This window comes from Aspergillus uvarum (genome assembly GCF_003184745.1).
Source record: "Aspergillus uvarum CBS 121591 unplaced genomic scaffold BO82scaffold_17, whole genome shotgun sequence".
In the NCBI taxonomy this organism is placed as follows: Eukaryota; Fungi; Ascomycota; class Eurotiomycetes; order Eurotiales; family Aspergillaceae; genus Aspergillus; species Aspergillus uvarum.
In genome coordinates, this window is record NW_020291314.1 from 19,299 (window position 1) to 44,279 (window position 24,981).

A 24,981-nucleotide genomic window follows, 5' to 3' on the forward strand; every position below is an offset into this window, starting at 1 on the left:
TTACTATAGTGGTATACCGTCCGAAGATTGCATATAAATGAGTTAGCTTTGACGCATTTGGCGATGGATTACCCAACGCTCTCAGCTTCACATTCAACAGACCAAATAAAACCTTGATCTTTGGATCTCGCAGCTTTACAGTACAATCTACATCAGCCCCCCTCTACAAGCTCTAACAATGTCGGTTCCAACCCCCATTCACGATGCCACCATCCTGTGCCTTACCGCCCTCGCGGAATTCTGGGGCCTGGGCGTGCTGGCCCCGGCGGACGCACTCGGCGACGACGCCTCCAAGGACGCATTCTACCTGGCCGAGGACGGACCGAACACGGTCGAGATCCTGGAGGAAGTGGTCGAGGAGTGCCAGGCGCTGGAGACCATCCTGGCGGAGCGGCGCAGGGTCCGGGACGAAGTCGGCAACCTCCCGCCGGCGATGGCGCTGGACTTCCTCTGCGAACTGGCCGACCTGGCCCAAGAGTGTCGGGATAAAGGACGCGACTATGCTTCCGAAAGGCAAATCGACACGGAGACCGCGTTCGACGCCACGGCCAAGGATGCGTGGGTGCAGCTGAACGGCCGGTATCGGTGGTGGGGCCATAACCTGCCGCGAGCCCTGCCGAGCAGCGACTTCGCGGCGGTGCAAGCGCGCGTGGATCAAGCTCGCGCCGCGCGGAAGCCGGCACCGGAAGAGGAAACCTTAATCGGCGTCCCCTGGATCCCCGAGGAGAATTCCATCGCTTGGATGCAGCACCTGCAGAAGGTGATGCGGGCTCTGGCCGACGAGGTGCAGCCCCTCATCCGCGGGATGGCGGCGGCGGTGCCACGGGTCTGGTTCCGCGAGGCCGATGCGCAGTTCGATCCCGCGCGGCATCGCGAGTTCGACAAACAGTGCACGGCGTATATCCTCAGCCGTGGGCAGGATTGGGCGATTGAGAAGGAGCAGCAGTCGTCGCGGCGACCAGCTTCGCACCCACTGCGGGCTCGGAACGAACAGCTACGGGTTGCGCTGGTGCAGAGCCACTTGATCGTGGGCAACCTGAAGCGGCGCAACCGGATCCTGTACGCACAGGAGGAGCGCGGGCACGTCTTGTATTCGCCCGGGCAGATGCAGGCGTTCCGTAGGAAGGACAGCGTGGCCTTGCCCGCGTCGCCCGCGGCCTCGTACCTGGGCTGCTTCTTCGCGGACACGCCGGCTGAACTCTGCGTAGAACAACACTCGGCACACGGGCTCACATGTCCCGGTTGCCTGGAGATCCAGCGTCCGGAGGTGGCTCGGTCGTTCGAGGCCTGGAACGCGCATGTCGCGGCGGACCTGTGTCCGTACATCTGTCTCGACCCCAAATGCCGGGACCCGGTGTTCGCGTACCCCTCCGCCGACGGCGGCACCTGGAAAGAGCATATGCTCACGCAGCATGGCTCAAAGCTCGCGGCTTGTCCGTTCTGCAGCTGGCCACCCGATGCCCAGGCAGTGGACCCGGAGCATCTGCTGGCGCATATTGCGATTGAGCTCCAGTTCTTTGCGTTGTTGGCGCTGCCTTGGGCGACGCAGGACCTGCTGAGGAAGGGCGCCTTTAAGCGGTGGTACGACAAGCGATACCCCCGCGAGTCAGTGGACACCTCATACTATCCCGTGGAATTGCCTCAGATCCAGGCTTTTTACAGCGGGGTTCCTGACGGAGCTGAGAACAAGTCCAGCTCCAATGCAGAGTGGTCCACTTTCAATTGTCTGTAATATACTGCATTCTTACTTATTCACTTCATCTAAGATATATTTTTCATATTTGACTCAAGCTTCTTACACTCCTGAAAACCAAGATGATCGATCCCAAGACCTCCGGTGACAATACCAGCAGTGTGTGCCCTATGAGCAGCTCCAACTCAAGTATGCCGCCTACAGCATGCTCCCTTTCAGCGCGCATGAAGCTACAGCCGTCGTGCGGTTCACAACCTATGCGGGATTTGCATTTTGACCAGTGAGATGTCTGCGTTGTCAGGTTCGAGACCACTACCGTGTGGGCCCTGGCCTATTTCTTGTCTATTTGCCATAATTGCTTTTCCGAAAGTACAGAATTAGGTTACTCCCGTCGCCTAAACAGCCACCATGCATGCTGAAAACTACGGTGATGGCTGGACTATGCAAGAACGCTCCTGGCGCGTGTTGCTACAATATGCATATTACAACCCTCCCTAGCTTGTCCCCTGTCAAGAGCCTTGTTGAAATGACTTTTTCCACAGAGTTACTAGTGGAACTAGACTCCTGAGTAGTGATGGCCATGATGACCGCCCGGCTAGTTGCCGCGGAGCTATGCCCTAAATCCCGAAGTTGTAATCATCACAAAGCCAGGAGAGACCAAGAGTACTCCGTTTCGAAATAGCACCAGAGCAAACACACCTGTATAGTCACGTTGGATTCATGCAACGCGTGCGGAGTGGGCTCGTTCCGAAACACGGTCAATGCCGGCATCTAGCGCTTAGAGCGGCAGGAACGGATATTCGGTCTCCAACGGTTCATATCGCACGAGGATGCTCTACCGAGCCGTGCGTGTTTGCTTGCATTTTGTAAAGTACATTTTTTCCAAGGCTTCGGTGGTGCGGCAATTCTGATTGGTAAATTACCCCGGCAGGGTCTTTGTTGTGCATCGGTTGCCTTTCCTTTTCCTGATCAGGGGGTGGCGATCACCCGACCCGGTACTTTTGTTAGGGGTCTATCGCCAGGAACGGCCGCCGATGGTGCCGCGATAAGCCCTACTTCTATCCCCGGGCAGTTAGGGGGTTCATCCTGGTGTGGAGAAGATGATGTGTTGTAGGTTCTTTGGGAGTCTGGATTCTTTTACGCTCGCCTGCGGTTCTGCAGGGAGCTGGATTGGCCATATTAAGAGATTAAAGCTGCCCTGATCCAACTTATGATCTGGGTGTTGAACGATTCAGAACGGATAATAGGAGGGACTTCCAGGATACATACACAAAGATGAGTAGCAAAGACAAAATGGTAAGGCAGTGCGAACCTGCAAAAAATCACCCAAAGAAGCTAAAGACTCACGGAAAGACAACATCACAGCGCTCGACGGCTAATGATCCGAATGATCAAAATGACCCCACACTAAGCACCAACCTCCACGTAAATCAATCATTCAAAGCTTCCGAGCAGCGCTCATTCCTTGATATGCACCGCCAGAACCAGGAGCTCAAGGCCATGCTGTCAGAATGCAACACCACTCTTCAACGGTGCATTGCAGAGCTCGACAAAAGCTTAGCCGAGAAGGAAAAGAAGCGACGGAAGTAATGAAGGTCGACTATGCTATAATACTGCCACGACTCATCAAAGACGGATGCCGACTTCATTTTTCATTATATACCTCCCTGCATAGGCCTCACGTGTTATAGTTTGACCCAAAGTCACATGGTCACTTTGGTGATGCATTGAAATGATGCTCCAATCAAGAATTCCTGAACCACTTGAACTGCACAGTCGGACTACAACGGTGACACCGCAGATTCTTGCTCTGTGTCCGCCTCCTGACCCACTGAAATGACGGAAATGTTGTACTGAAACATTTATTGATGTGTTACATACTCACGCTGTATCTGAAATTGTCTCACAAGAATAGAACTTTCTTATCAATGCATACAAGTCGCACAGGAGACTACGTGTCTTGGCCTGCAAGATCCACATCATCTCAATCACGTGTCGCGAGAGATAAGTGGATCGACAACCCTAAATGATGACCGAGACCACTCTTATCTCCATCATTCGACCAGCCCTCGCTATCTCCGCATTTTCCGAAATCTCGTCTAATTGCTGACCTGCATAAGACCAATCAACCAAAGAAAACATGCGGATATAGCAGGCTTCTTCACAGTTTAGGCTTCAGGACCGTGATTGATGTTCCCCACTCAGAAGGTAAACTGACGTCAGTGGCACCTCTTGCTTAGTTCAATCAGTCAAATTCACCTCGGAAGAGCTGAGCACCACATACTATAAAACCAATTCACCTAGCCAACAGAGAAACCAATCCGTCGATCTTCCCAACTGAACTCTATCACTAACAAGCCAGCCGCACAAGATGGCCGAAAACGCAAACGATAACAGCCCCCTCTTCCACCACCGCCAACTGGCGCCGGCGGCCGCCGTCCGCGTCTCGCCCCTCTGCCTCGGGACGATGACCTTCGGCGGACGCCAGCAGGGCCGGTACGGCGACTGCACGCGAGAAGACGCATTTGCTCTGCTGGACCACTTCTACGAGCAAGGCGGGAACTTCATCGACACGGCGAGCGGGTACCAGGAAGGCGAGTCGGAGGTGCTGGTGGGGGAGTGGATGGCGGCGCGCCAGAACCGCGACCATATCGTGCTGGCCACGAAATACACGACGCCGTACATGACGCACCACAAGGGCCGCACCCCGTCCAACTACGTTCAACTAGGCGGCAACAACGCCAAGTCCATGAGGGTCAGCGTCGAGGCCTCCCTGAAAAAGCTGCAGACCGCGTACATCGATCTGCTCTACGTGCACTGGTGGGACTACACCACCTCGATCCCGGAACTCATGCACGCCCTCAACGACCTCGTCGTCGCCGGCAAGGTCATCTACCTCGGCATCTCGGACACCCCCGCCTGGGTCGTCACCAAGGCGAACCAGTACGCCCGCGACCACGGCCTGCGGCCCTTCGCCGTCTACCAGGGGATGTGGAGCGCGGGGATGCGGGATTTCGAGCGCGATATTATCCCCATGGCGCGGGAGGAGGGAATGGCGCTGTGTCCCTACGGGGTGCTCAACCAGGGCCGGTTCCAGACGCGCCGGGGGTTCCAGGAGCGCGAGAAGCATAATCCGGGCCGCAAGTTCATCCCCACATCCGAGCACGATAAGAAGGTCTCGGCCGTGCTGGAGGATATCGGCACCGCTAACGGCGCGGAGCTCGTCAGCGTGGCGTTGGCCTACGTGATGCAGAAGGCGCCCTACGTGTTCCCCATTGTTGGGGCCCGGAAGGTCGACCACCTCAAGGGCAGCGTGGCTGGGTTGAGCGTGGCGCTCAGTGATGAGGATATTCAGAAGATCGAGGGTGCATATCCGTTTGACTTTGGGTTCCCTCACACGTTCCTGAGTGGCTCGTTGTTCGATAACTCGACGCCGCGAATGGCGGACAAGCCGGGGGATGTCTGGTTGACCAAGAAGTTGGGCAAGTTTGACTGGGTGGAACCGCCCAAGCCGATCAAGCCGTTTCAACAATAGATACTGTTGCTTGAGGTTGGGAGCTTCAACTTAACAAGGTGTATGAGATTGCCAGAGTCATATCATGGATTGATTAGTGAAATAGCAATTCGAGGAATGTGTTCGAGGTCAAGTTCTGGTAGAACACAGTAATACTTCTGACCTTTCCCTTGTGAGTAACTATTGAGGGTGTGTAAGTGGCTGGGGCTAAAGAGACACTAAAATCTCACCCGTACTTTGGGTTCTGCCTCTCACGCTTGACTATTTCCGCTCCCCGCCTTCTCCTTCCGCATTCTTTAAATGACTTCTTCGAGCACTTACAACGTAAGATCATATAGTCGAGATATAGTTCACTATACCCTGCCTCGCCTCCAGGACCTCTGACCAATGAACCAAGTCCTCGCTCTCCCCGAGCTCCTTGAGCCCATCTTTCTCTCTCTCGATCTGGGAACCCTCCTGACCTCAGCCCAGCGGGTCTGCACCCAATGGCGAAGTATAGTCCAAGGGTCCTCCGCTTTGCAGGAAAAGCTATTTTTCAAGCCCCGAGCAACAACCAACAGGCACTATTCACCGGAACCGATCTTCAACCCTCTTCTAACAACAGCCTTCCCCGCAATCTTCCACGCCAACAAAGCTATCTCCCCACGCAGCGACCAAGAGTTTAACATCGCCGACCTAGAACTCATCACGCACCCGGCCAAGCGAACAGCGTACCTGCGCCCTGAAGCAAGCTGGCGCACCATGCTTATCCAGCAGCCACCGACATCGTCTTTCGGCATCGTGCAACATAGTGGCGGGCAACTCGGGTATGGCGGCTCATATGAAATAATGGTATGCACGCTGCACACTTCCGAGACCCCGGAAATGAGACCGATTTTTGTCTTCCCCTTGATCTCCCCATCAATCTAGTCACACAGGAACAGGAGAAGAAAGGTTGAAGGGTTGAACTGACACTAGACCCGTTTCCCAGAAGACGGAAGGTGGTTTGCGCATGGAAGCACTGTTCGAAGTGCTATTCTTCCACCAGGACATCGACGCTTACAACTGCCCCGACGGGATCATCTGGTGGAGTGAGGATGCTGAACCGAAACTCGGGAGGTTGCTCGAGCCCTTTGCGGAGGAGGAGGAGAAGAAGAAGGTGGAACAGCCCGGTGTGCTGGTGCATGTGAGCTTCTTTGCCACTTGTACGTCAACGGAATCTGAGCTGGAGGATGAAGATTATCGGGACGTGCTGAAAGCTGTGCAGACTGGGTACCGGGGGCTGGGGCTGGAGCCGAAGATCTTGGCGGGGCCGGAGTGGGAGAGACAGACGTGGGAGTATTCTAAAACGTGGGACTGATCTGTTGGTAGTCATGCGTACAGTACACAAATGAGTGTTTTGAATCGGTTGGGGGATGAGATCAAGGTAGTCAACAGAGGTCTGATCTTGACATGAGCTTAATTAAAGAAAACTCTGCGATCAGAGACTATACAAGAGAGCTCAAACTCGCTTCGCCGTATCAGGAAAACAAGAAATCAGTTCCTGCGTAGAGAAGTTAAAAGCCAGCCCAGCATGGTCGCCTTCAATGTCATGCGAACTTTCACAACTGACTAGTCCTAATCGATGGTTTTCTTGACGGATGCTGCCATTGCAGCAACAAGAGATACATACCCAACGACCAAATCCTCAACAGTGATTCCTCCCCAGCTGCTTCCATCCAACTCCCCAATCCCTGGAAGTTTGTTCACGGTCGGATCGCGACAGAGCTGACCATCCTGGGAGTTCGACTGACAGTACCGATCGAGGCTCACCACATCCACGAGATAGTAGATGTTGTTATTGTAGCACACGTATCCCGAATTGGCCACGCTGCTGGAGATGTAGGAGGAGAGTGGGTTGGATGTGTCGCATGTTGACTGCGAATCAACCACCCTAAGAAAAGAACATGGGTAGTTAGTATGCCGTCTGAATCGATTTATCGACATGATGATTAGACTTACACAGCCTTGTGAGTGTCGGGCGAAAGAGTCCAAGTCAGTGGAATCAGCAGGCCAAATATGGCCTTCTCCACCATTGCAGTGATGTCCGAGTCGCTGGGCGTGTCGAAGCTGGTTTCCAGCAGCTTGCCGTCGGTCATGGAGAATATCAATGCTGTTAGAGGTCCCGTTGAACAGGCTTTCGTTCATGCTGTCAATGGTGCTGTACCAGACCTGGACGATCGCTACGGAAGGTGTTAGGTTATGGGTGCATATATAGGGCGCGTGTACCTGTTGTTAGGGTGTTCTTACTGTCTAGCCTTTTTTCGAGCGTGTTCTCGACTCCGAGTTCTAGGGGCGTGGAGCTAAAACGCAGTTAGGGATCAGTCCTGTGGATTAGCCTTTGCAACTCACTCTATAGTGAACTTGAAATCATAAAGGAGTTTGTGCTGTTCAGGGCGCGAACCGTGCTGGTCGACTGCGATCATGCTATCTAAACTGCTAGCATTCCGCTTGAGGGGCAGTGGGGCTACATTTGACACATCACTGGACAAGCGGAGGTGGGCTTGTATACATAGAAAGTCTAGCCAATGGACTCATCTTCTCGCAAGGAGGCTTTGAGGCTCTTCCCCCTCCTTTTCGTGCGTCAAAAACGTGGTTATGATCTCACTTCATTTGAAATACCTAGAAATCAAGCCCCTTAATCAACGTGCAGTTTCTCCACTTCCCTAATCCGGCCCAACATACGACTATCACTACAGCCATGGGGCATGAAGATGGGCACCAAAGCCCGGGGATATTTTCCCCAGAGTACAATGTTCTTCTCGTCACCTGAGAGTAATTTGTGATAGAGACTCTCTAGCCTGGAAGAGCATTGGGGCTCCACTGAAGACCCACAGGGAAAAGGGAAAATTCCCAATAGACTGAATAGACAGAGGTAGGGTAGCGGAATGGATGGATAACGATATTGGTTATTCTACCAGGCAATATTATTCTTATGAGACTCTGTCGTGACAGGATAAAGAAAAGAAAGGATTGGAAGAAACCCAAGACGGGCAACTGGGTCTGTGATATGGAAGGGATGGGTGTTATAAGGGTAGCAACATCGTTGTCGTGAGTATCAGCTCACAAAGTAGACTAGCTATCTTGAAGAATCAGATACTCTCTCTTAACACTCCTTCTCCTCCTCCGACTTGTCTTTCTTGTGATACATCACCCAGCCCGCGACGGGTTGCAGGGAATCCAAGCCCGTAATCTCGTCACCGAGAGGCTCTTCCAGTGGCCGGCCACTGGATTTGGCATCAATCCCGATCATCCCCGCCACCATCACCGTGTCATAGTCCACCCCATTATCATTCACATGCACCGGCACCGAGGAGAGTCCCGGGGGGATAGCCGACGTGTTGATGTAAGGATACCGTACGCCGTCAAGCTCACACTTTACCGCCCCCCTGTGCAAACCCGTGTCAGGAATCAACTGGCCCTGCCCAGTCCAGAAGCAAAACGCCGTGACCCAGCCCGACAGAAAGTCCTCCCCACTCCCCGGAATAAACCGGTGTACACACCGACCCCAGAACTCCCGCGACGCCGGACCCGTCGGATCATCAAAGCAGGCCACGAACCGGGTCAGCACCGGACGAAGCAGCGCCGCGAACCGCGCCGGCTCATCCCCTAAAGCGGGCAGCCGATCCAGTTTCTCCACCAGTAACTCCCAGTCCCGCCGCTCGCCGAGCATGGTCACGCTGGGGATACCGCAGAGCAGGAAGACCGACAGGCTGAAATACTCCTGCATGCTCCCCATCAGCAGGATCGCTGCCACCACGCGGTCATTTGCGGTGGTGGTGCTGAAGTCGGGCATGACCCAGGCGCGCAGGCCCGGGTCCACCACGTTCTCCTGGATCGCGGTCGACAGGGCGAGCGCAATCGCGCCGAAGTCGACCGTGTCAATGGTTCCACCAGCGTACATTCTGAGTTGCTTGCGCCCCTCGTGGGTGACGAACTGTGAGCGGAGCTTCTCGGCGTTTGCGTTGATGTAGAAGGAGACCTGGCTGAGGATCGCGAACCAGATGTCCTCGGGCCGGACGGTGAAGTCGTGATGGTGGCAGTAGGCTTCAAAGAGGGCGTCGACGAAGCCGTTGCTTGCACCGGTGACATGATTGTTTTCTAAGGGGTGGGAGAAGCCGCTCCGGATGATGCGCTGGCTTTGCTTGTGTTCATCCTCGCAGGACTGCTCCAAGAGCATCTCGTCGCTCGTTACGCGCTCTCTGTACCATTGTCGGGTGCTGTGGTCTGCGGTGCGGATTGTGACGGGCATCTCGAGATATGCCAAGAGCTTGACTGTGGAAGATGAATGTGTTGAAGTGTTGAGTGTAGGTTTGAATGTGTGTCGAGGGAGGACTGGTTCAAGAGATATGATGTTGAGGGGTATAGATAAATACCGCAATGCTGTGGCTGATTCACCTGTGCTACAGCCAGCCACTGGAGAACCCCTGGTCCCTGACTGGCCATAGGAGCTCACCGCCTCAGCTGCCGCGTGTCCAGTGACTCAGTGAGGAACTGCGCTCCACTCGCAGGCTGTGGATAAGGTGGTTCCATCGGCCGATCTTTCCCAGATTGCCTGGAATCCACCACATGGGGCAATCTCCGGCTCGCCATTGAACTCAACATCATATTTCTCCTTCTTGTTTGTTGCCCTGCCCCTCTGATTCTCTTCTCCCTGCTCTCTTTTTTCCGTCTCCTCCTTTCGCATGGGTGGTTTATGACGAAGGTGATCCCAAGGTATACACAACCACTAGCCTTAAGCCACGGACACCTCCGATGAGACTATGTTCGCTGCTTGTCTATTCCTTATCCATCCTGTAAGCGGTCTTATCGAATGGAGTAGAAAGTACCCATCGAACTCGTCCATGGTCCCTGTGTGACCTACTTACCTCATCTGTTGCACCAGGTCTTGATGCCCGGTTTTGTGATCTCTCCGATCATGTGATTCGTCTCTCCGAAACTGGTACCAGAATACAACCTGAGTGGAAGTAACTGTAGGTGTGATTTGGGGTACAAAGCTCGTTTTATGTAAGATTTCGAGACCTCACGCTAAAGGGCTAGCATTGATATTCACACGGTATGCCCCGCACCGCATTGCGGGGTAATCCTCACTCCGGATAGACTAGCCCTCAATATTTGATCCCACCATTCACTATCAGTCCTCGGGAATTCGAGCATCATCCGCTACATGCCACTGATCTCCAACCCTGAAGCCCACTGGAAACGGGTCAGTGGGATCTAACCCCACCTGACGAAACCCGGTGATCCATGCACTGCCCTTGACAACCGGAAGCACCGCCTCGTACTGGCCCACCCGCGTGGTCCCCTCAATCCAGCACTCGAAGCTACTGCCGATGATGCTGCGGTGCTGGAACTTCTCCCCTACTTGCAGCTGGCCCCGCGCATGCATCACCGCCATGCGTGCCGAGCTCCCCGTTCCACAGGGACACCGGTCAAACCGCCCAGGCGACACCACCACCGTGTTCACAGCCGTCAAATCGCCCGTCAAAGCAGACCCAGTCAACGGCTCAGTGAACTCCAAGATACTAACGCCTCGGATCTGGGGGTTGTCCGGATGCACAGGCACGAAGTCACTCTGCTGCACAGCCTGCTTGATGCGCTCCCCGATCTCAATCAACTTCGGCCCATTGCGGTTCTCAATCTTCCACCCCCCCGCAATCTTCGTCGCGTCAACAATTGCATAGATCATCCCACCCCAAGCAATATCCACAGACACTGTCCCCAACCCCGGGACCTCGACGGGAAGATCTAGGACAAAGACAAACGAGGGCACATTGTGGAACGCGACCGCGGTGCATTTGCCATTCGCGCAGTCGGCGGTGACGGCCACGGGGCCAGCAGCTGTATCCAACAGGAGCTCCGTGACGGGCTCCTGCATCGCCACCATGCCCGTGTCCAGCAGCACGGTGGTGGTGCAGATGAGATTGCCCCCGGACATGGGCGGGTACTCCTCGCTCTCCATGATGAGGAACCCCGCGTCGGCCTTGGGGTTGCACGGCGGGAGGACGAGGTTCATGCACATGGCCGGCCGGCCGCGGGGCTCGTTCAGCAGCAGCTGGCGGATGTGGTCCTCGCGGTCGCGAAAATGCGCCAGCTTCTCGTACATGGTGCTGCAGTTGGGCGGGTCGAGCACGCCGCCCACGATCACGTCGCCGACTTCCCCGGCGCAGTGGCAGTCCACGATGCTGATGGTGCGTTTGAAATGCATGGCTGTCAAGATGAGTTTTGTTTGGATGTTGCCATGATCTCTCGAGCGACAATGTGCGATTTATAGAGGGTCGTTGCTATCATGCCCAGATGAGGGTGGCGGCTGCACTAACCCGCTTTCCCGGACCTGCAGTGCGGGGGGGGGGGGGCTAGGCTTATCTACATAATGTAGCGTATCTATAGGTACAATACAATCTTCTCCAGGGCACTTCAACTTGTAGTGACATCGGGCTCCTCTGGTTCCCTGAAGCTGTCCGGGCGAAGTGCAGACTTACGGACTGCTTTGTTCGTGTAGCATATTCCATTGCCAAGCACCCGCCGCTCGTCTTGCCTTTCAATCCGACCGTTGGTGACACTTCTGGGAGCCTGTTGTCAATAAGGGACACGCACTGTTAAACAATAGAGATTCCAGCATTCAGCACATCCAAGAACTTGCAGATTGTGTTCTGAGACGGATGCTTGGCTGGCCCTCGGCTTCCTTAGGGCTTCACTAGTCATCCCGGCGGGTGCAGGGGTATCCTTTGTGACAGCAAGACAAGAGTTTTTAAGTTTATCAGTGGGAAAGTGCTAGTCTTCATAGTACTGGTATAGTATACATTAATCTCATTTGGTCATCAGATAATCGTCACTTAGCTTGGGTTGCAGTCGTCAGAACCTTGTTTGAAAGGGAGCATAGGGCGGGAATGGCCACGGTGCCTTAATCCTCGAACCACGGGTCGGGGATCGTTCCGCTCAGGGGCCGGAGGGAAATAACCGGAACTACCTAGTCTTGGGGGTTATTCGCGGAAGCGATCATCTACACGCGCATTACATGTCGGGCTACTAGCCTGTCGAACGCAGTACACCGCGATTCTACGCTATACGTCGCACATACGATTCCATTGGAGCCCGGACAGTAGGCTAGTGGAAGAGAGACTTGTTGGGAAGGCTCGCGGCAGTAAGCCTTTGCAATCATATTTGGAGAGGGTGTGGCATATATACAAGTCGATACGGCTCATCATCATTAATACATATGAACAATATATACAGCGGGGGGCTCCCATTCACAAGGACAACCGAGCATCTACAACGCCAAGAGCAGGGTCACGAAGAACACACTGGCGAAGAGAGATGCGAAGTCAGTGCGCAACGCAGGGGCCCAGTTCTCCTTCTTATCGTCCGAGTCACTGTCACTGCCCTTGCCACTGCTCCCACTGCCGCTGCCGCTCTTCCCCGTCGCGGTCGCGGTCGCGGCACTCGCAGTCTGCGTGTTCGGCGTCCCCGTCACCTGGGGCACGGCCGTGGCTCCCGTCCCGATCTCCAGGACATGGTCGGGCCCGGGGTTGGTGTTCGTCTTGGCGAGGTGGATCTCGTTGTTGGCGAGATCGTAGACGACGTAGGCGCTGCGCAGGAAGGTATCGCCCAGCAGGTAGATGCCGCCGCTCGCGGTCTCGCTCTCCGGAGCGACGCCGAGGGCACAGTACCCTAAGCTGGCTTCCAGGAGCATGTCGCTCAGGGGGATGGAGAGGTTGAAGCCGGAGAAGGCGAAGACGATCTCGTAGTCGCTCTTCCTGGCGGCGTCGCATTTCAGGACGGCCAGCCCCTGGCTCTCGTAGTACTCGCCGCCCACGGCGCCGATGATGTCCATGGCGGTGCCCGTGGGGAGGTAGGTCAGCGAGGTGCCGCTGTCCAGGACGCTGACGGCGGGGAAGGCGGTGTTATTGACGCTGATCGATTTTCCGGCCTTGGTGACGTGCACGCCGCTCAGGTTGACCGCCAGCTCCGAGTACTCGCCTTGTTCGGCTTGGATGGGCAAGGTGTGCAGGCTGCCGGTGTACTTGGCCGTGTTGATCCCGCCGAACAGGATCGTGCCCTCGCCCGCGTCGATGTCGTCCAGCCACAGGCTGTACGCGGCGGATTTGATGTAGCCCTGGTTCACGAGGGCCTCCGGCAGGTTCGCGTATCCCTCGTCGTTGCGGAGGTCGGCGTACTCGTTGCTGGCGTATCCGATGCCACATACGCCCTCTGTGTACGTGGTCAGTGGAATGGGAAACCAATAAAGAGGAAGCGGTCGCAGAGGGGCTACTCACGTTGGGTACTGCTCTCCTCAGCCAGACCAAACTGGAAGTCGGTCAGGGTTACGTTCCCAAAGGCGACGGTGTCGGTCACGTAGTCGCCAATGGCCCCGCTTCCGTCCACATACATGATGGCGAACTCGTCGTTGACAACTTTGAATGTGGAGGAAGAGGATGAATCGAAGACTCCGTAGGGGTTGTCGGAACTCGAGTTCCCTGCGTTGACCCAGAGATCGCTGCTGCCGGTGTCCAGAATCACTTCCACCGCCTGTGAGGGGGTGCCGAGGTTTAAAGTGATCGCATAATACGTTTCCTGGAGCAATTGTTAGACAGTCTACATCACATCGGCCAGCATGGGAGCTTACTTCGTTGTCGATATCTGTCTCCGGCGCCGATCGTTTGTGGCGAGCATGGCGCAAGCCCTGTCGCCGATGGATATCATATTGTACTGTAGCGGGCTGGGCGCGCTCGTGCAGAGTGAGAGCGCTTGTTGACTGCGCGAGACAGGCCAACGAAAGGAGAAGAGTGTTCCTCATGATCGACTGCTGGGTTGACTGGCAGGGTAGGCGATGGTGTCGATCGAGCTGGAGGGGGCAGACTGCAGAGATGCAAAGGATGCAGGGGGTTTTGAAGGGTGCGCCTGCGCCTGGTTTATCGCTTAGACTTCCACCAACGGTCCCTGAACTGGCACGCGTGAGTCTGGGAGCCCCGCTAAGTATGCCTACCTAGTCACGAAACTAAGCCACAACAGTGATAAGAGGCCTTGGCTATGGGGCTATGTAACCTTGCACTTGAACCCTTCGACCCTTTCTCGACGATTTGACTTTGCAAGGTGGGACGATAAGGCGGAGGCTCTCGCTTGGCAGCCCACCAGATCCTCGGTCACTCGGTGAAGTTGGTGTTTACACTTGGGAAGGTTGGCTGTAGACTCTAAGCCCTTTAGGGAGGCCGCAAGCAGCGACTAACATGAGCGAAGCCTAGTCACTCATAGTAGTTTACTGAAGAAGTTGTTATGCGAAATGAGGTCAAGCATTTAGCGCCCTTTGACTCATTGCTGCCTGCCAAGTGGGGATCCACTGGATGTTCTTCCCCTTTTTCCTTTCCCATGCAGTGCCGTGCCCAGAAATTCCAAGAGTGGATGTGTTAAACGAGGCTGGACAACACAGCCGTGACGCGAGAGGACGTCACAGACTCACAGTTGACAGTTGAAAAGTCGACCGGGCCGGCTGCTGCCTTCTCCTCTGTGGAGAACTTTTCCCTGCCCCAAGCCGATATGATCAACGTCGGGAATCGAGAGAAACAAGAAAAAAAAAACATTACGGCTGTGGCTTTTTCTTTCTCCCTGGTCGCCCACCTGCTCGGAGTTCCGGAAGCTAACATCGATAGTGTTGATATCGCGGAGCCTCTATACCCGAAGTGGGTAGAAAACTCTGACGGCATAGTGGGGTGTAAGCACCGATGGGCCAATGGCATCGGTCCTGACCCGGCCGATAAAGCTTTGCAATTAAGGGGAAATTGCAAAGTTGGTTTGGGGATGTGATTTTATCCCCAAAATTCTTCCCAAGATGAAAAGGAACGGGGGTTGTGGTTTATCGGTTTCGATGCAGGGACCCTCGCGATCGACGCACAGTGTGACGGCCAAGCAAGTCTCTCGGCGATAAACGTGAAGGCACTTCGGACCCTGATCCCTTTTGAGTAGGACGAACTGGAGTTCTTGGTGTTCAGTTCAACCAAGCGGTGACTGTTGCACGGTCAATATGGAAGAATCCGGTCACCTTGCTGGGTCGATAATTCTCCCGCCGTTTGATGTGCATGCCAGTGATCTTGTAAACATCCGATACGGAGACTGTATAAGGTTAAGTTTGTGACCACAGTTTACATAGGCCCTTTTTAGCAGTTATACAAGATATTACCTACTAAGATCCCGGAGATTGCGAAGCCTCAATGCATTCTTACTTGTTCCAAGAATTGGCGCCTTGAGTATTAGTATGAAAGCGCAACCCCGTGTTTATTGCGCTTGGGATAAGTTCATCAAACTGGCTCCAGCCGATCAAAGTGACGACAAAGATGTTGGGAGCAAGACAGGGAAAGGATAAAATCACTATCGGCTTGGTATTAGAGCCTTTATTCGGTGTGATCCTTGAGTCCTTTCCTTCACCACAACAATATCAGAGACTTATGGAGTCTACTCGAGAAGAAAGGCAGTGGCTCTAACCAGATTCAATCGTATTAACGAGAATTGCCGCCATGGGTATGAGCCACCAAGAAGGTGAGAAGCCACGAGCGAGAGTTTTCTGCCACAAACAAGAGATGCACAATCAGATGCGCGGTTTTCTTGTTTATTTCCGCTTTGGGAAAGTGCGTTGGCTTCACATATGACGGATTAGGAAAGGTTTGTCGGCATCATGGATGCCTGGGGGATCCGACCACTTGATTTGAAGCGATTCACCAACAGAGTTCACACGCAGATGACTCAGTCTCAAGCATCAAGGATTCTTTGTTGCACATCCCTGGGCGTCATCGGTATCCTAACGGCCTATATGGCTGCCAGAAGCGATATTCATCTTTAACATCATCGTCGTCATCATTGCCATCATTATCGATTACGAGTAAACAATATCTGGCCTGTACTGAGAGCAAGGAAGCATCAACTCAATTGTTTGTGATAGCAAACTGTACACTATACTGTAGCTACTCAATTCTGTAGTATCTTCCAAAGAAGGGGTATTCTTCTTTAATGAATCCTTGGAATTGTACAAAGACTCTCATATCAACTTGCCATCTACATTTCAGCCAGGACCACGAAGTCGTTTGTTTCCAGAACGCTTCCCGAGTCGAGCGCAGCCAACCGTAGCTGAGGAAAGAAGTTCAAGTGCATCAAATGCAGTAAGTCCCAGTCCTCTCGGACTATAGCCTTCCCACTATCTGGTGTTGAGGGTTATAATAGATCACTAACCAGTTTCTCTTTTCCGCCACCTAAAATCGTCCGCCACCTGCCCCGAGATCAAGTCTCTGCCGATTTAGAGAACCTTGGCCCACTTGCTCCGAGCCCTTACCGAAGAAGAAAGACCAGAACTTCGTCATATTCCATACACGGATCCGATTTCGGCGATAGGAACAATAGATGAATGCGTCGATATCTTGACAAAACGCTCTTCACCCGGCAATAATATAGTTTGAGAACAAGGCCATGACTACAGAGATGCAGGAGAAGGTTACCTTTCCGCGATAAAAGTTTGTACTAACAAAATGTAGGTTGCAGACAGTCCGTGAAAAGCAGGCTTTGGCAGAGGAATGGCAGCGTGGCAAGGGCTACCTTAGCTTTGTCACCGATGACTGCAACGCAGATTATTGGCGCCCATATGTAGGGCAATCGGAGAACCCCAAGAACCGAGCCCTGCAGCACCTCGTGGCTATCATTAAGCGAAATGACGGTACCCTGCACTACCATACAGTGGCGAAGGAGGATGGACACCGCGCGACTAACTTCATTAAATTATGGACTCTAGACCATATCAGTTGCCATATCCCTATGGTCTTTGCGAATATTCTGGAGATGTTCTTATGCAGATGCTTCCAGTCTCTGGCGCCAGGGATTCTGGAAGAATACTTCGGTAAGGCAGAGTACGCAGCAATTGGCTTGAACGTTGTCCCACCTCTGCTCCAGGGAATCTCACTTGCCCCTAATGTAAGACACAGGTACTCACTGCAGCTTGAGGGCTCACCAGACCCAGAGATCAGGGCATGTCCGACTTATCGGTCGAAGCGACGGGGAGGAGTCCAGCCCGTGTTACGCCGGACTGAAAATGCTCTCAAGCGTCAAGAGTAACTAGAGATCATGACTAAGGAGGCAAGAGATCAGCTTGAGATGCCGAATTTGAGCCCACTAGACACCACGGCCCTACGGATCAAACCTTTGACATGGATCACTGTCTGAGAGTCGTGAAAGGTGCTGTTAGAGAGCCCCGAGAGGTTGTAAAGCCTCGAGGTACCCTCAACGTCCTGGTCGGGATTGTTCTAGATCAACACAGTTATCTCAGAGAGGACCAACCACCGTTAAACGGCACTGTCGGGGAGTGTACCGCCTCTTGGGGCCTCCAAGAAAGTAGTTTTACTCCAGAGAATTCGCTCATTTGGCCTTTTACTTTCACCCAGGAGATAATCAAGCTCTCGACAACTTTCTCCTTCAGCGGATACGGCCAGCCGAAGTTGATATCATAACCCAGGCGAACAAGAACCTTATTCAAGCAAGCAATCTACGGATTATCATTTCAATGATGCTGAATTGGCACGGTTCCTAAGGCTAGAGACACCGATCCACCTTGAATCCAGAGGAATCAATGTGACAGTCTTTGCTGAGATCGAAAAGAATTGCATAAGAAGGGCTTAAATCCACGCACCAAGGCCACTGTCAATGTTATGGCAACACTGGACGGCAGGTGGTTCAATGGTGTGAGATCTTCAGGTTCAGTGCGGTCGTGGCAGGGCTTAGTACTGCAAATACGAAATTCTACGAGAGAGCACTAATGGGTCGACAGATAATAAATATTTATTACAATGAAAGAGATGAATGCGGCAAGCAGAAGACGACCGCAGACGAGACCGAACCCGGTATTCTCGCTTGGGAGGATTGCAAGGGTTATCGCGCAAAAGCTGCGCTCGAGCGGTTTGAAGCCATTGGAGGGTCGCTTGCTGCATCTCTTTACTTGCTTGGATAAGTTTACCGCGAATACCTCAAGGCAAAACCATGTCAACCATCAGTCACACGCCGAAGAAGAAGAAGATGATGAATGACCCACGTGTCTCTTCTGAGGAGAAGGTCCAGGCAATGAAGGATCTCTATGCCGGGATGCAGGAAGAGTGGCGCAAGGAAGCTCAGGATAATCCCACGGGCTCAGGTAGCGTACTAAGTGTCGAGGACTTCAGTGAGGAGGAACTCACTGCGGCAATTGCAGCGGCCGAGAGGGATGACCTTGAAGCGACAGGGTTGACAGCGTCTTCCCAGAGCGGAAAAGCTCAGGTTGAGGTCACACGAGTGTCCAGAAGTGCCAGTGAGACCAGTCACGAAAACCAGGTGTCTAGAGTGCAGTGTGATTACGGAGAGCTATCAAAATAAGAGATCCAGATACAGGTGAGCCTCCTGAACAGGCGTTATTACCTAGGGCAACACTGGGGGTCAGGCCACAAGAAGGAAGAAGAGTGCAAACTATATGGCATGAGATTACGCATTCATACAGTGTCTCGGATTATGATTGAAAGCTTCTCGAGCTCGCTCCGCTAGGAGAAAGGCATTCCAAAGCCTTTGTTTCCCCTGAGACAACGAACAACCCAGCATCCCGTTTGGTTTTCCAAATGACTTTAAAAGATGAGAAGCGGGAACAAAAATTTCTGTATCCAACTGTGTCAACAAATCCCCTGGAAGCTATATTGAAGATAAATAGCTTGGATGACTGGCTTGATGGTGCCACAGTTCATGATCTGAAAGACCAACGCAGACGGCACATTTACATCCACCCAAGCAATAAGAATGTTGATGACAATTTAAGAATCTTCCTGGGCAGTGGTTAGATCCTGGATGACGGTTCACAGGTAAAGTTAGTGCCACCTTCTACAGCAAAATGTACAAGGGCGTCCAGCGACGAGCCCGAGTCCGAACAGCCCTGTGGTAACAAAGTCTCAGAATAGGCTGGCTGCCATGCCTCCGCCTAGCAAGAAAGCACTGTATCTGAGTTCTAATACTACTCATGTTCTCTATCACCAGTACAGCAGATGAATACTGCTATTCTGTAGATATAATTATCTCCCAAGTGCCCTTACTATATAACTGGGGATTCTCAATTAGGGGTATAAGCACCTTTGTAGCACCTTCGTAAGCATCTCTCCAAGCATGCTTCCGAGTACAATTCCAAACAAGCAGGGAACTGAAGTTTAAAGAATGTCGATTTATTGTGGCGGCAGAATATGAAACAAAATGCTGAAGAGGGTGGGGATTTTGAATAGATGGCGGCTAGTATCCGCTATAAACTATTATTATTTCTGGTGGCCTGAGAGCATGGGAAACACAGACAGACTTCAGGATTAGACCGGGAAGCAGGCGGGGAAGGTATACTGCCGGCAGAATCCAGAGGCGGTGAGTGTAAAAACAATGGTAAGACAGGGGTTCGAACCCTGGAGACTCTCGTCATTGGGGAACTTCAAGGTGACAAACAATCACCTCTTAAATCCAACGCCTTAACCACTCGGCCACCTTACCATCCTGATGGATGGTTATCTTATCTGATTACCCAATGTTATCTTTTTTCAGAGTACTACCTATTAGTCTATTATTTACTATCTCTCACTCAGACTTCACTTTTATATGTGTTTGACTAACAGAAGTGAGGTGAAGGTGAAGTAAAAGGAAAGTAAAAGATATTATAAATAAGCCAATAGATAGGATGTTGATTCTAATATGTTTTCTTATTAGATGAATGAATTGGATCTGTTTTTTTAATCTGACTAACAAAGAACAATAGGGAATAAGGCCTAATTATTAGATAAAAGGCAAGCAAATTTTCCCCAGGCTGTTTCCTAAAATAAGCTTACCATATCCTATTATGATTGTTATTCCTTAATATAATCTCAACATCATAAACATGTTATCATTCTCTTGTAGATCGGATCCGCCAATTTAGGAAATATCTACCTGATTGATAGTAGGGATTAAACTATAAATACAGCCTAAATCTTAAATTATTTCTAGAAGGTCAGTTCTATTCATGTCAATGATGCGTCTTATATACAATCTGAGCCCATACCTAATCTTATCCACATATAAGCTTCAGATTTGCATCTCTTTCTTTACTTTTTGTTCTTGTGTACTCTGCCTTGCAACCACTGGTGGATCCTCCACATACCCGGTCGGGAAGCCGATTAAGGTGGGCATGTGAGAAGAAGTGGATGGCACCCACAGCAGGTGGCTGGAATCTGCAACCTGACCATAATTGCCATTCAGGTTGTTAGGATTAATGGCAGGGATAAGCAACATCACAATGAATATCTACAGCAGATCAATTATCGGTTGTCAGGGTCTACCAGGCCTTGAGACCAGGCCAGGAGATACCAAGTGAGGTTATCGCCATATTCATTGCTAGCAATGGTAGACCCAAGCATGGCATGATCGGTACAACCAAGAGAGGCCAAACATAGGCTTAATCTTTGTAGGTCTGGAACTTACGCCATCGTGATGGCGATCCAGACTCAGCTGGTGTTATCTGAGGACACCTTGACACTCGACAGGATCACCACGACAATACCTGGCATGGCATGCATTGCTGTCAATTCTGCTCTCGACCTCTGCTACCATTAAAGACATAGAAAAGCCCATTCAACATGCCAGCCAGAAAGCACAAATCGACCCGGCGATGGTCAATGTATCCATCCCTGCACTCTCAAGTGGCGGCCCTCCTCGGGGAGTCCGACCTGTATTTTCGCTTTCACTCGAAGGACGATGACTTCGCGCTCCACACCTATGAGACAAATATTACGGGCAGATTCAGTTGTCCTAACGATGAATGCGGTTCGACTGGGTGGTCTAGCAAGAAGATTGCGATCACCATTCCGATGTATACTGGAGACAGATACAACGCACGGGTATACTACCAGCGTTACCAGGAATACAGGCGGCTCAACCAACCGATTCTTGGTGACTCGTACGCGGAGCGGGTCGCGTATCGCTTCAAAAAATGGAGTGGAATCGAGATGGAGGGCCCCAGTGTATGGTGGGGAGAATAACGGTCCCAAGAATAGGTCACTGTGTGAGGGCTGCAAAGCTGGACACTGCTCTGAGGGAAGGTGATATTGACGAAAGAGGAAAGGCCTTTAGTTTTGTATATTCATCGGGTTTCTGTTAGATGCTCATTTGTGTCTATTCATATTTCAGCCAGGGGACACTGATACCTCTGCTGTCGATAGCTGTATTATTGAGCATGAGATCTAGGATATGGCTAGTTCCCCACACTTATCACTCAGAAGACATTAGTCACTATTGAGCTCTCATGCCCCCAAGTGGCCCACAGGGGCAACAGGAGGGTTGGAACCGGTCATCTAGTAAGTATACACTGTCGCACGTCCAATTGCCTACGGTACTAGTTTACCCAAGTGAATACGATCGCGACCTGCACAAGAGTAAAATGAAGATATGTGGAAGAACCTTCTATTGGATTTACCTAAAGAAGAACCTCTACGCAACCGGAGATTTACAATCCTTACACGGGCCAAAAGTCTGCCCGAACCTGCAGGGCCACCTGCTTCAGGTCATCCTCACCATCCGCCGTCATGATGGCGCTATATATCATTTCGTAAGCAGAATGCAACAGGGTAACATTGAAGCCCTCCTCCGTGATTTCCTCCAAGAGGAGGGGCTCGATACACTCCTCCCCGAACTGCCGGATGGACGTCTGCCCCCAGTCTGCAGTCAGATACCGCGCGAGCATCGACTGGAGGTAATGGACGGGGGCGAGCATGCGCACGGGGTACCGCTCGTGCCGGAAGGCTCCCGGAAGGCGTTCATCGGTGGCCAGGATCAGATCGCGCCGCGCCAGGTGGTCGAAGATGACGCGGTAGCCGATTTCGCGATTGCCGGGAAGCGCCCAGCGCATAGGGAACACGCGCACGTCAAAGCGGGTATGCTCCCCGTTGACGTTGACTGTGTCGAGGTGGAAGACCTTCTCGGGGTGGGACTCCTCGGGGATCCGGTAGTAGCTGCAGTGACCATTGTCAGTCACGGGCACAAAGCCCGCGGTGAGCAGGTTGTTGACTGCCCGGGTCATGTCAGCCTCTTGCACGACGAACTCAACGTTATTGCAGGGGAACTTCGCACCGTAGACAACAAAGGCCAGTTGACCCCAAAGAATATGATGGATGCCGGCGCGGTCGAGCACGGAGGATACGTGGCCGGCGGTTGCTTCGGCCACTGGAAGGTCGGGGTCGGTTGTGTTCGACATATTGTGGGAGATCTACGTGTGGTGATGGCTCCTAACTGGTCAGATAGAGTTCTCAGGCTCAAATGGCGAGTGCGGAGATAGTCATGCAGTTCGGCATTGAAAGTCTTTTATACTTATATGGAAAAAAGAAACGAACGGAGTACTCCGGTCATTAACGGCGATCGTTGAGGAACCCACACCCTAAGCGGAATACAAAGGGGATACCTACAGCATAGGCACCATGATCTGTTTGTAGCACAGGAGTGTTTCTCTGTCTCTTGTTATGTTAGGATTCTCGCGAGGTTCAATATACACAGGAAAACCTCAAAGAAGACCGGCATAGCATCATTATTTAGTTCCATAGGCTAACAATCAGATCAAAACAGATTACGGACTTAGAAACGAGATGTTGCAGCTTATATTTGACAAGTTGAGCCCAGATCAAAACATCAAGAAAGAAGAAAAGACATGATGTGTTGTGGTTGTTCATGCATCTGTTGATAATGCGGTACCTGACGCGACGACATCTCGCCCTATGCAAAATATCTTCATTGCTTAGCTTCTGTTCTCTCGTTCGAACACATGTGGAACAGGTCAGGTCAGATACATACTGGTTGTCCTTAAAATGTGTTCGACTTGGAATCCCTTCGTTGTAGCGGTGGGGTCAGTAACCTTGTAGAACTACGGTGGAAGCTACCCAGTAAAGATGTCAGAGCCTTGAGAGGGGCATCATAAAGAAAAACTGTACAGTACTGTACTTGATACGACATTTGCGATCAATTGGACTAGCCACTTTGATGCCTCATTCATGCAGTGTCGGTTCCTTGGCCCCAATCTTTCAGGAACTTTTTGGTGCGACCTTTCGACAAGGACAAGGGAGTGGATCCGGTATTAGCAGGAAGATTGGGGTCGGCATTCGCAGCGAGTAACATTTCAATGATCTTCAAGTCAGGAGCGGATTTATTCAGTATCGTCAGGAAGAGAGGTGACCGGCCAAGTCGACATTGAGAGTTGACGTCAACACCCTCCGCGGCAAGCAGAAGCTCCACGATCGCTCTGCGATCGGCCTTCACTGCTTTTGATAATGGCGTCTCCTGCGAATTATCCTTGCTGTTTGGGTCAGCACCGGCGGCAAGTAGCAGCTGAACCACTTCTTTGTGGCCACGCTGTGCAGCCACCGCAAGGGGTACCGTGCCATCAGCCAAGCTTTGACATTCAAGATCCACAACTCCTGTTTTGAGCAAAGCATCGACTACTTCCTTGTGTCCGTGATAGGACGCCTCCCACAGTGGTGAGTGTCCCGTTGCGTGTTCCTTCGGGTCGGGGTCCGCGCCAGCGGCCAGGAGCCGATTGACTGCCCCCTTGTGCCCTTCTTCTGCCGCTGCATACAGTGGTGTGAAGCCGTAAGTGTCCTGAGGATCAGGGTCCACCCCATCCTTGGCAAGCAGCAAGTCTATCAGCGATTCTTCACCAAAGAAGGCCAGATAGTAGAGAGGCGTCTGTCCTTCATCATCAGGACAGTTGGCGTCTATCCCAGGTGCGGCGAGCAGCATCCTGAACACCGCTTCTTGTTCCCACGCGGCTGCCCTTCGCAGTGCCGTGCTACCATGGGGACATGCTGCATTGATATCGGCGCGGTGTGTTTCGAGTAGCAGTTTGACTGTGTCTTCATAGCCAAACTCGGCCGCCAATACCAGAGCTGGTGTTAAAAATCCAGGATCTCTCGCGTTCAAATTCAAGTTGCTGATCGTGATCAGCCGCTTGACTATACTAAATTTTCCATTCTGTGCAGCATTGAGGAATGCCCTTTCCGCGATCGGGAGCGTCTTGTTGTCCGGTAGGGATGAAGACCGTACGTCAAGTGATTTCTGCGCAGTGGATTCCAGTCCGTTATCTGACGCCCAGATCAATGCCGAACCTTCGCAGTGTCTCCAGTCAAATCGGTAGAGACACGGGTTCAGTTGGCGGTAGAAACGTTTGGATGTCTGAGCGAAAGCGTTTATGTCTTTGGCTGCGTCCATCTGGTCTGCGATGGACAAGACTATCTCGGGTGGGAGCTTGGTCAACATCTTCAATGATTTGCTTGATGGATCTGATGTATGAACTCTTGCTGATAGAATCAGAATCCTCGAGACAAGATGATGAAGCTTCAAGGAGGTGTGAGATGTTCTGGTAAAGATTCAGGAAGAAGAGAACTCATGAAGGATATTTGTAGCTTGAATGACAAAAGATGGCGGGTTAACCATTATCCAGCGCCAGTGAGCGACTATGATATATTGCAACCATAATTCCGCTACAGTGAATATTCTGGCTGCAGTGAATATATTGGAAGGACTTGAAGTCATATCTGGAAACCATCACGTGATGCAACGATGTTCTGGAAGAAGATAGACAGCCACCTCTTCCGTGGTGAACGACGTTCCTTACAATGAATGATAGAGTACCGGTATCATTTGTGCCAGAAAAAGCGCTGTACTGGTTTGCACCCAAAATTGACTCACATATATCCTCCAAGCTCATCGAGGACGACCC

The 24,981-nt window shown here is 52.2% G+C and overlaps 9 protein-coding genes and 1 non-coding gene across 10 annotated transcripts; 4 read left to right on the top strand and 6 right to left on the bottom strand.

Annotated features, from left to right (window-relative positions):
* Positions 1 to 178: 178 nt before the first annotated feature.
* On the top strand, positions 179 to 1,732 carry BO82DRAFT_363420 (uncharacterized protein; the record flags this gene model as incomplete). The annotated part of the gene is made up of 1 exon (XM_025636900.1): positions 179 to 1,732. One exon carries the CDS (start codon positions 179 to 181, stop codon positions 1,730 to 1,732), a length of 1,554 nt encoding a protein of 517 aa, XP_025493421.1.
* A 2,211-nt stretch (positions 1,733 to 3,943) lies between these two features.
* Positions 3,944 to 5,322, top strand: BO82DRAFT_411695 (aldo/keto reductase). Its single transcript, XM_025639797.1, has one exon. The coding sequence runs from the start codon at positions 4,065 to 4,067 to the stop codon at positions 5,226 to 5,228; it is 1,164 nt and encodes a 387-aa protein (XP_025493422.1). The 5' UTR covers positions 3,944 to 4,064; the 3' UTR covers positions 5,229 to 5,322.
* A 209-nt stretch (positions 5,323 to 5,531) lies between these two features.
* Positions 5,532 to 6,643, top strand: BO82DRAFT_352955 (uncharacterized protein). The gene is made up of 2 exons (XM_025634837.1): positions 5,532 to 6,038; positions 6,178 to 6,643. The coding sequence occupies exons 1-2, from the start codon at positions 5,595 to 5,597 to the stop codon at positions 6,544 to 6,546; spliced, it is 813 nt and encodes a 270-aa protein (XP_025493423.1). The 5' UTR covers positions 5,532 to 5,594; the 3' UTR covers positions 6,547 to 6,643.
* Positions 6,644 to 6,722: 79 nt separating this feature from the next.
* Positions 6,723 to 7,324, bottom strand: BO82DRAFT_363423 (uncharacterized protein; the record flags this gene model as incomplete). Its single annotated transcript, XM_025636901.1, has 3 exons — positions 6,723 to 6,729; positions 6,859 to 7,119; positions 7,188 to 7,324. The coding sequence occupies 3 exons, from the start codon at positions 7,322 to 7,324 to the stop codon at positions 6,723 to 6,725; spliced, it is 405 nt and encodes a 134-aa protein (XP_025493424.1).
* An 812-nt stretch (positions 7,325 to 8,136) lies between these two features.
* Positions 8,137 to 9,593, bottom strand: BO82DRAFT_43534 (DUF4419 domain-containing protein). The gene has a single exon (XM_025641020.1). The coding sequence runs from the start codon at positions 9,475 to 9,477 to the stop codon at positions 8,332 to 8,334; it is 1,146 nt and encodes a 381-aa protein (XP_025493425.1). The 5' UTR covers positions 9,478 to 9,593; the 3' UTR covers positions 8,137 to 8,331.
* Positions 9,594 to 10,315: 722 nt separating this feature from the next.
* BO82DRAFT_352958 (proline racemase family protein) lies at positions 10,316 to 11,581 on the bottom strand. Its single transcript, XM_025634838.1, has one exon. It carries the CDS (start codon positions 11,431 to 11,433, stop codon positions 10,360 to 10,362), a length of 1,074 nt encoding a protein of 357 aa, XP_025493426.1. The 5' UTR covers positions 11,434 to 11,581; the 3' UTR covers positions 10,316 to 10,359.
* Positions 11,582 to 12,360: 779 nt separating this feature from the next.
* BO82DRAFT_430992 (pepsin-like aspartic protease) lies at positions 12,361 to 14,155 on the bottom strand. Its single transcript, XM_025640652.1, has 3 exons — positions 13,852 to 14,155; positions 13,502 to 13,799; positions 12,361 to 13,436 (listed from the first exon to the last, which is right to left on the bottom strand). Exons 1-3 carry the CDS (start codon positions 14,020 to 14,022, stop codon positions 12,496 to 12,498), a joined length of 1,410 nt encoding a protein of 469 aa, XP_025493427.1. The 5' UTR covers positions 14,023 to 14,155; the 3' UTR covers positions 12,361 to 12,495.
* Positions 14,156 to 19,632: 5,477 nt separating this feature from the next.
* BO82DRAFT_t121 lies at positions 19,633 to 19,739 on the bottom strand. Its single transcript has one exon. It is a non-coding gene; the product is annotated as a tRNA-Leu (tRNA).
* A 1,118-nt stretch (positions 19,740 to 20,857) lies between these two features.
* On the top strand, positions 20,858 to 21,259 carry BO82DRAFT_400621 (3CxxC-type zinc finger protein; the record flags this gene model as incomplete). The annotated part of the gene is made up of 1 exon (XM_025639200.1): positions 20,858 to 21,259. The coding sequence occupies one exon, from the start codon at positions 20,858 to 20,860 to the stop codon at positions 21,257 to 21,259; it is 402 nt and encodes a 133-aa protein (XP_025493428.1).
* Positions 21,260 to 21,732: 473 nt separating this feature from the next.
* BO82DRAFT_363427 (uncharacterized protein) lies at positions 21,733 to 22,470 on the bottom strand (the record flags this gene model as incomplete). Its single annotated transcript, XM_025636902.1, has 1 exon — positions 21,733 to 22,470. One exon carries the CDS (start codon positions 22,468 to 22,470, stop codon positions 21,733 to 21,735), a length of 738 nt encoding a protein of 245 aa, XP_025493429.1.
* Between the last annotated feature and the right edge of the window lie 2,511 nt (positions 22,471 to 24,981).